Source organism: Lipotes vexillifer, unplaced genomic scaffold (genome assembly GCF_000442215.2).
Source record: "Lipotes vexillifer unplaced genomic scaffold, Lipotes_vexillifer_v1.1 scaffold861, whole genome shotgun sequence".
Taxonomy (NCBI): Eukaryota; Metazoa; Chordata; class Mammalia; order Artiodactyla; family Lipotidae; genus Lipotes; species Lipotes vexillifer.
In genome coordinates this window covers 296,869-306,662 of record NW_006784231.1, presented here as the reverse complement: position 1 = coordinate 306,662, position 9,794 = coordinate 296,869, and the positions used below count along the sequence as shown (strand labels likewise).

At 42.3% G+C, this 9,794-nt stretch overlaps 1 protein-coding gene and 1 pseudogene across 1 annotated transcript in view; one reads left to right on the top strand and one right to left on the bottom strand.

Annotated features, from left to right (window-relative positions):
* PIGB (phosphatidylinositol glycan anchor biosynthesis class B) overlaps positions 1-2,159 on the bottom strand; it is a 24,514-nt gene extending 22,355 nt beyond the window's left edge. The window contains exons 1-2 of the mRNA XM_007456615.1: positions 2,027-2,159; positions 259-391 (exon numbers count right to left, since the gene is read on the bottom strand). Of these exons, the coding sequence (XP_007456677.1) occupies positions 259-391; positions 2,027-2,159 (266 nt within the window). The remainder of the gene's footprint in view (positions 1-258; positions 392-2,026) is intronic.
* A 1,504-nt stretch (positions 2,160-3,663) lies between these two features.
* On the top strand, positions 3,664-4,259 carry LOC103080686 (UPF0585 protein C16orf13 homolog pseudogene; annotated as a pseudogene).
* The last annotated feature ends 5,535 nt before the right edge of the window (positions 4,260-9,794 follow it).

Sequence of the window (9,794 nt, the reverse complement as noted above, 5' to 3'; positions counted from 1 at the left end):
GGAATGCATTTTTTACTTTATCTATATCCTCCACATTACTGAACCCTTTGGGATTATATGCTAAAGGCTGAGTCAGGTACACTAACATCAAAGAAAGATATGGAAGAAATATTAGCAGAAGATAATGGCACACTTGTATAAGTTCAAATTATTTGGAGAAAATATGGAAAATTTATTGAAAATATGTCATGGAGCTGACACAATTCCTAAGATGAGTACACATTTCTAGTCCAGAAAAGAAACTACAAAGGATATTTGAAAACCATGTGATGTGCAACTTCAAGAGACTGCCAATATTCATCTGGAACAAAACTTGTTTGGACTAAAAAGCAGTTACATATTCGTAATGCTATGGTAAACAAGACCAGATAAATGTTTTCACCAAGAAGATCTGAAAAAAGAAAACAACAACAAATGAACAAACAGGTAATTGTAGCACAAAAGTCAGGCAAATTCCAGTTGGGGAACTAAAATCTGCTGCTCTGGTTGGCCCCTTGCTCAGGTTCTGTTAAAGCAGTGGTGAACTCTGGCCCCTCCACACTACTCTCAAAGCAGACCTGGGTGGAAAGTTAGACAAAGGCCAGAGCCTCGCCAATCTTTCTGGCAACTTATTAATATAAAGAGAATATTAAGATACATTTTGAAAAAGATTGGGTTAACTAAGGCCTTAGGCTAATTAGGTTATCCTATATGTATATCTAATGAAAGAAACCAGCTAACAAATTACTAACATAGGAAGCGACACTTTGTATAATACGCATATACTAGCATATAAAATGGTCCTCTATGCATTTTAAAATAGTCCTTTCTGATACTTTCTATATGCTAGGCACTGAGTTCGTTCCTTTACATGCGCTATCTCATTTAGTCCTCAATGCTATGGGGAAAATATCATTAGCCCTATTTTATATATGAGGAAACTGAGGCTCAGAAGTTAAACTGCCTTCTCCTAAGTCAAACGGTTGTAAATAAACAGGATTCAAAACCGGGTCTGTATGTTGACTCCAAAGCCCTGCTCTTAATCACAAATGGACCGCCTGTAGACAATATTTTTTTTAATGTGAATTTAGTTGCCACCATTTAAAAATCAGGTTTTATATTAACATCTGTATTGCAGCATATCAAAACTCTAAGATCTGGCAACACAGAGCTCAACTGGGAACAACTGGCTGGTACTGAAATATAGGGTGCTTTGACTTCTTATGTATATAATATTTAGCCTTGCCTGTCCGGCCTCCTGAGGACTTGAGTTTGCAACGTGCCTCTGATCCACTGTGAGTCTTTGCTATCATTCCGGGTTCCTGCCACTCTCCTTCCTTCTTCTCCAGGAACACATTTTAAATGTTTCTCAGACAACTGGTACGTTCAACACCACATATATGCCCCTTCTGAACTTTCAGAAACAAACCTCCCGACTGCACTGTATCTGCTGTCAGAAAACCTTGTTCTTTCCTTTCCTTCTCTCTAGTCCGTAGACTCAGGCAGAAGAAACTGTACTCAGAAGTGGCCCTTGAAACAACCGCGCTTGGCACATAAAAGGCGCACAATAAATACTTACTGAATGAATGAGGAGCCCATCTTTATAGTAAATACCCCCTCCGACAGATCAAAATCCCACTTGCTGGGATGATTTTTCTCCTGTCAACATTACATCAGGACCAAAGAAAAGGCGGAGGGGGCAGTGAAGAAAAAGCAGTGCGGCGGGGGTCAGACCTGGTCCCACTCCAGGAATCAGCCCCTCCGTAGCTACGAAACCTCGGGAACACTGGGCCAGGGTGGCGACCCCCTCTCTGAAAAGGGGATGGCCACATCATGCCTACTCACTTCACACGGCTGCGGGGAGGACGGCACAAAATAATGCAGAATACACTGCCGCGCAAGCGACAGGGATCGAGGATCCCTTCTCGAAAGCAAAGTGATTTCTTGCCCCCGCCCCCCCACCCGCCCCAGCAGATGCAGCCCTCGCTCAGTGGCAGCGATTTCCCGCCACCGCCACTCCGCTCGTCTTCCACACCCACCCACTCACCTCCGCCGCGCCCAGTGCTCTTCTGCTGGCTGAGGTACAAGGTGGACTTTCTCGTTCTCAGCTTCATCTTCTCGTGGGAGCGGTTCTGGAGACCACGGAAAAAGAGGCTGCCGCCGTCGCCGTCTCGCTCCATCCTGCATCTACTTCGAGGTCTGCTGGGGACAGCCAGCCGTCACCGTCCCCAGCCCTGGGTAGCTGAAGCAGCGCGCTCTTCCGCCCACTAAGTTTGGCCTTTGCGAGCGGCCGTCTCTGGCAGGCGCGGAGGTAGCCGGGAAAGGCTAACTTGGTTACGCCCACGCCCGCGGCTGGTTTCTGCTGCGCGTCCTTGTGGCGCAGTGCTGCATGTTCAGGCAACGCTTATGCGCTTCGCCACGGGCTAGTCCCTGCTTTCCAGGCTACGTTTCTTTCTCGAGGGATTGTTGCCCTCCTTTGGCTTCGTGGTCTCTGCGGCTGGCGGTCCGGAAACTGCAGAAAGGAGCCGGAACTCGCCTCTGTGGGGGCAGGCGGGAGGCGGCGCGGAGACTGAGCAGAGCTGTCAGAGGTCTCTGAGTGGTAATGCTAATAGTAATCTTCATTACAAACGGAAGTGTTGGTGTAACATTGCACTCTTTGGGTGATCTCACAATAAGTATTTGTTGAACGACGTAGGCAGGGTAGGGGTAATTTAGCCTGTGGGAAATGAGGCCCCCAAACGTTAAAGGACTTGGTCAGGGTTACTTAGCGAGCTAGTGGCAGAAGGGGAACCTTGCCGTGTTTGTGTGGTTTAATTGTCTGTTTTCCAAGGAGCTGACTTGCAAATGTTTCCTTTTCTTATACCTAGCGGTCATTGAACCAAACCAAGCTTGGTAAAGTTGTCATTTATCCAGTTAGCTATAGAGTCCAAGAGAAAAACAGTCTCCCCCCGACCCCGATTAGTTTAAATGACAATTTTAGCAATATATTAAGAGCAAGCTACTAATTATTAAGCTCCCATTGATTTTTGTGACCTTGGGAGCTGGTTTAGGAGGCTGTGAAATATTGTTGTAATAAAGAAAACGTGTAAATTCTTCTCTTCTCTGCTTTCCTCGTTCATAAACATCTGCTTAGGGTCTCCTGCAACTGTAGGACTTCTCACAGACTATAGACTATAGCAAGGAGTATAATTTTCTGAGAAGTTCTAGAGCCTTAACTCCTCAATTGTTAAAAGTAAAACCAGCCAAATCCCCATTATATTTTTGTCAAAAATAGATGGCAAATGACTTAGAGGTGATGTCAGTATGTACCTACTACAGCATCATAAGGAACTAGAAAATCTTTTAGCTTGTTTTTTAAAATTGTTTTTAATTATACATGTTGCCAAAAAACATAAAATAGTAAAGAAAGGCTAATAATGAAAAGTAAGAAATCTCTTTCTCCTACTTCCAGATGGGATTGGCAATCACTTTCAACTTTTGGGGGGGGGCTGTTTCTTTCAGTAGTTTTGGTATGCCTTTAAAGGTATAAAGAGTACTATCTCACACTATTGCCATTTAAAAAATCATCCATTAAAACCACTGAAGACTCCCGACGGGCCCCGTGGTAGTGCACCACCACTCCCAACGGGCCCAGTGGAGCTGGACTACCACTGCCAATGGACCGCGCCACTCAGGACTAGAAAGATGCTGGTGGCAGCAGCCGCGGAACGGAACAAGGAACCCATCCTGCGCGTGCTGCGGCTGTGTGCGGTGGCCGCGTGCTCGAGCTGGCCTCGGTCTCTGGCCAGCACACGCCCCACTTCGGGCGGGCCTTCCCCCACACCGAATGGCAGCCGAACTACGTGGATCAGAGCTGCCTGGACAGCATCCTGGCCACCACTCAGGCCCAGGCACTATCCAACGTGCAGGCCCCGCTGTACCTGGACGTGAGGTGAGATTGGGAGCTGTGGGGCGGGATCCTGCCACAATCACTAGATCTGCTACTCTGCATCAACATGAGCCCCATCAGCCCCCTGAGCTGCACCGAGGGGCTCTTCAGAGCAGCAGGACACCTGCTCAAACTTAAAGCGCTCCTCATCACCTATGGGCCCTGTGCCATCAACGGGAAGATTTCTCCCCAGAGTAACGTGGACTTTGACCTGACCCTCCGATGCAGGAACCCAGAGTGGGGGCTGTGGGATACAGCCCTTCTGGAGGACCTGGGCCAGGCCAGTGGGCTGCTCCTGGAGAGGATGGTGGACATACCAGCCAACAAGTGCCTAAATTTCCGGAAAGAGTAACCCCCTTCTCCGCCATGTCTGTGTCCCTGGGACAAACCCAGACCACCAGCGCCTGCCACCCTGGGCCAGACTATGGGAACTGGCCCTCCCCACACTGGGGATTCTTAGCCAGTGGCCACAGGGCTGCTGAGATCCTGGGAATAAAGTGTTTCCTGCTGTCCAAAAAACCAAAAACAAAAACAAAAAAACCCCAAAACCACTGAAAACATTCTATAATAGGATTTAACTTTATTTTACCCCATCCCCTAACCATCATTTCTCATATTCCCTATGTATCTGGATTCCTATTTTAGTTACATCAATAAGCATATTTACATATTATGACAAAAATACTGTTCATGCAGGAGCAAAGTTGTGACATGAAGTCTTTATAAAGGATATTGTGCTAAGTTACTGCTTTGCTTCCCATTTTCTTTGTATACAGATCTGAAGAGATATCCTGGAAACCACCCTTGCACTGTGCGGTGTTTGTTGAAAAAATGTTTGGAAGATTGACTTTTCCACAACTGCTTTTTGCTAGCATCCTTGGAATTGCTGGAGGAATATATATTTATCAACCAATATTTGAACAGTATTCCAGAGATCAGAAGGAATTAAAAGAAAAGTTGAAATTAGTACAAGACTCAGAAGAGAAGAAAAGTTAATACTACATGGAGTCGAACTGTAATTGCTTAAAGTTCCATTGAAATTATACATTGACTATAAATAATCTAGTAAAAAGTTATCAAATATATTTTAATTGTAAATAAATCATAGATAATGATTTTAAATTAGTTTTAAAACTAGCACTGTCAATTTTAATGTTTCCTGTATTTTTATTTGCCATTTTATGTCTTTTCACCAGGACAGATTAGTACTTTCCTTTTAAGCAAAAATGAATGTCTTAAGGAATATTTTATTTCCTAGTTGAAAGCTTCTTTTTTCTGGGAATGTGGCCTATACATTGGCAGTCTAGACTGTATAAACTAGCTGGGAATGTTGTTTACAGTTGTGTTTGTAGATTAAATTAACCAAGTTAACTTCAGGCAGGATGCCCCTCAGTTAGCCTACAATTAGCCTGCTTTAATATACTTTAGAAGTCTTTCAATCCCAGCCCTTTCTCATCCCAGGCAGAATGGAGGAGTAAATTGAGAATTGGGGTGGCTCAGATCAAATGTAGGTTTTTGAGAAGGTAGGTGATGTCACATAGGGTGGCAAACAAGCCACAGCTCTGTTTACTTAACCCACCAAGCAAATTTGCATTATAATGGTGGTCAGGGAGGAGTTAATTTATTATGAAGCTATTCACATAGTTAAAGGGTTTTTTGGAAATCGCTAAGAACTGATATTACTTTAACAATGAAAGCTTAAATGTAATCACATATGTACAAAATGCTTCAAATCAACTCATTTCTTATTAGTGATTTTTTTGAAAAGTAAATTCATTGTAACTTAACCTAAACTATGTTGAGACCAGCATAAGTAATTAAAAAAAAAAGTGAATAAAAAATTACAGAGTAGTACATGTTCACCTCATTAAAAAAACCCAGACAATACAGAATGAACAAAGTGAAAATTACTGTTTTTCAGTATACATTGATTTAATTAGCACCTTTAATAGTTTGAGCTTTTGAGACTTCTATGCACACTGAAAAATATGTGTAAATTTAAAACACATACCAAGTGTCTACTGTGTGACAGGCTTGGCTTGTCTGTCAGTAGACTGGGGTTCTGTTCTGTGTGTCTTCTCATTGTGGGCCCCAGGCTCAAGGGGTAGCCCCTGTCTGGGATATGACAGAGTTTAGGATTAAGAGAGAGAGAGACTGAAAGGAAACATGAATTGTAAATGTCTGCTCAGCTGTGGCAAATGTCTCTTCAGAATCTGCTGGTTTAGAGCATGTCACAAGGTCCTGCCCAAAGGTGAGGCCAGGGAAAAAGACTCTTCCCACAGGATACACAGTCAAGTGTATTCCTGCCTGTGACCATAGGCAAGAGTATATAATCCTGTTATCCAAGGAATGATAATCCTATTTAACATCATGCGAAATTGAACTGCTTTTGATCCCCCTTTTGAGAAGGATAGGTTTGTCAGTTCAGTAGTCACATACCAAGTGCCAGGGAATGAGTTGTTTTTTGTTTTTTGTTTTTTCCAGTAAAGGTACTGCAGCCATTCAAATCAAAGCCACAGTGAGATGCCGCTTCACATACACTAGGATGACTACAGTCAAAAAGGGCAAATAATAAGTGTTGACAAGGATGTGGAGAAGTTGAAACCCTCGTATATTGCTGGTGAGGATATAAAACAGTGCAGCTGCTGTGAAACAGTTTGGAAGTTCCTCAAAAAGATAAACATAGTGATACCATATATGACCCAGCAATTCTGCTTTTAGACATATGTCCCATAGTAGTGAAAACATATGTCTACACAAAAATTTGTAAATGAATGCTCATAGAATCATTATTATAATAGCCAAAAAGTGAAAATAACCCAAATGTCTCAACCAGTGAATGGATAAATATGTTGTGGTATATCCACACAATGGAATATTACTCAGCTATAACAAGGAATGAAATACTGATATGTGCTGCAACATGAATAAACTGAAAACATGAAAGAAGCTGAGCACTAGAGGCCATATATTATATGATTCTATATGATGTGTCCAGAATAGGCAAATGTGTAGAAACAAAGTGTATTAGTAGTTCCCAGGGACCAAGGGGAAGGAGGGATAGGGAGTGACTGCTAATGGATATAGGGTTACTTTTTAGGATGATGCAAATATTTTGGAACTAGATAGTGGTGATCAATGACAGCTTTGTGAATATATTAAAAACCACTGAATTGTACACTTTAAAGCTTTATTGTGTGGGATTATATCTCAACAAAACTGTCAGAGAAGAAAAAAAAACACTGCATCCAGAATAGCAGCTGCAGTTGAGGTAGTCCACTGTTTCCTGCCATAATCCATCTAGTATATGTGTGTGGTGTAGAATATACATAACATACAATTTACTGTTTTTACCATTTTAAGTGTACATTTCAGTGGCATGAAATATATTCACATTGTTGTGTGACCACCATCACCATCCGTCCTGAGAACTTTTTATGTTTAGTTTTTGCAGGGCGCAGAGGTGAATTGAATGGTGTTATAGAGAGAACCACCCCTCCCATATACTTCATATCTTTGAAGGTGCCATTAACGTCTGCAATTTTTTGCATGAATTGGTTCTAATTTACTACTGGAGCCAGGGAAAGCAGATTTAGGGGCTTTCAGTTGGTCCTTTCTACAATTAAGATGTGGTATGGACTGAATGCTTTTCCCCATTCATATGTTGAAGCCCTGATCCCCAATGTGAGGGTATTTGGCGGTAGGGCCTTTGGGTGGTAATTAGGTCATGAGGGTGGAGCCCTTATCAATGGGATTAGTTCCCTTATAAGAAAAGATAAAAGAGAGATGCTCTTTCTCTCTCTTGCCCATGTGAGGATACAGCAAGAAGGTGGCTGTCTGCAAGTCAGGAAGGAGGCCTCATCATACACTGAATCTGCCAGCACCTTGATATTGGACACCATAGCCTTCAGAACTGTGAGAAAAAAAATACCTGTTTTTTTTAAACCACTAATTTAATGGTGTTTTTTTTTAATAGCAGTCTGAGCAGACTAAGGCAGTGGCTCTTCCTTTAAGGTCAGTGTGAGGTTTCTGCCAGCTACTGAGTATATGTATGTATCCTATGGAATGTATCCTATGGAATGACAGAGTGGGTCCTGTAAAACAAATTTGGGCCAAACCTGCATTTATCTTATCACCCCACAAGCCCCCACTCTAAACTTAGGGACTGTGGTAGCATTTAGAGCCTCCTTGTACCAATTTCAGCTCAGATCTTACAGTCATCAAAGTCTGAATTCCTCTTTCCCCAATGCACATTTATCCTGGTTGAAGGCCTTGGTCTATTGGTAGGAGCAGAGGAAAGTTTATGATATAATTCTTGTGGCATTGGTATGATTCTTGTGGTATTCACCTTCCTTAGGTGAATACAGCTTCTTCAGTCATTGGCTCTAAGGCTGTGAAATGACTTAAATCAGGAAACTGGTGAAAGACCATGATTGCCATTGTGGAGACTGACAGCCTTCTCACTAGTTCTTGATTTTCTTTAAAAAATATTTGAGTCACGAAACACCCCTTCTCTCCTGAAAACAAAAACACCCCATCTGTCTTTTCCTTCAGAACACCATGACCTATAAGCCACCATCACAGATCTCTGTGGGTCAAGACACCCTGGTTGCACCCCAGCCTGGCTTCCCATTATAGTGCTTATGGCCTGCCATCTGTTCTTTGCCATTTGGGTATTCTTTTGTTTCTAATTGATACTCAGGAGTCCTGTTGCAGCAGCATCTTCTGTCAGTCTCAGCTCATAAAGGACATCCACCATTGTGCTTTTCAGAGATGTCAGTGGCCTCCTCACCAGTGCCTCACTGAAAGGAGTATCATCAGGGCCTTCCCAGGTAACATAATCAGGTGGTGGTTCTGCAGTCTCATCACAAATCCATTCTAACTCCAAGGTCAGGAGGGCAAGATAGGGAGAATAAGAGAATTAAAGGGGGAAAGCCTAGACAATGGTAGATTTTGAAGGGGGCCACTAAACTTGATCCTATGGGGTTTCCTGAAGAGAATTCTAAAAGTTTTTTAGATACTACTTTGAAATAATTTCAGACTTAAAGAAAAAGTGCAAAAATAGTACAAAGAATTTTCATATACCTGTTATCCAGATTCCACAAATGTTAACATTTAACCACAGTTACTTGAATCTCTATATATGTGTATGTATGTCTATGCACACACACACATTATTGTTTTTCTAAACGCTTTGAGAACAATAAGTTGCCCATGTGATTTCCTTTTACCCCTAAGTATTTCAGTGTGCAATTCCTAAAAACAAGGGTATTCTCATTTATAATTATAATAATCAAAATCAGGAAGTTAAGGTTGATAGGTTATTATTATCGCAGATTTCATCCAAATTCTACCAAGTCCCATTAATGTCCTTTAGAGCAAGACAAAATTTTTTTTCTGGTCTGGGAACTAATTCACGATTACATATGAGTTTAGTTGTCATGATTCTTTGGTTTCATTTATTCTCATTCCTTAGTCACTGCCTTTCATGATCGTGAAATTTTTAAAGAATACTGGTCTGTTTTGTAAAATTTCCCTTAATTTGGGGTTGTTTAATGCTTCCTCATGATTAGACAGATTCAGGTTATACCTTTTTGGTAGGAATACTGCAGAAATGATCTGTCAGTATGATTCACAGATTCCTGGTTTGTTCAGTGAGTTGCAGTCTATTACTGTCACCAGTGCTAGCCACATGATTTGTGGGGCTTAGTGCAGAATGAAGATGCACAGCCCTGGGTGAGGATGAGAAAGTCAATCTCCTCTTCTCATGGACCCACCACTCCAACCCATGGTGAATGTGCACCCCCCAGGGATTGTAGCCTCCATGCTGGGGTGCTCTTTATTCCTGGGTGGTGGTGGCAGGAGCCCCCTGCTGAGTGGCACATAG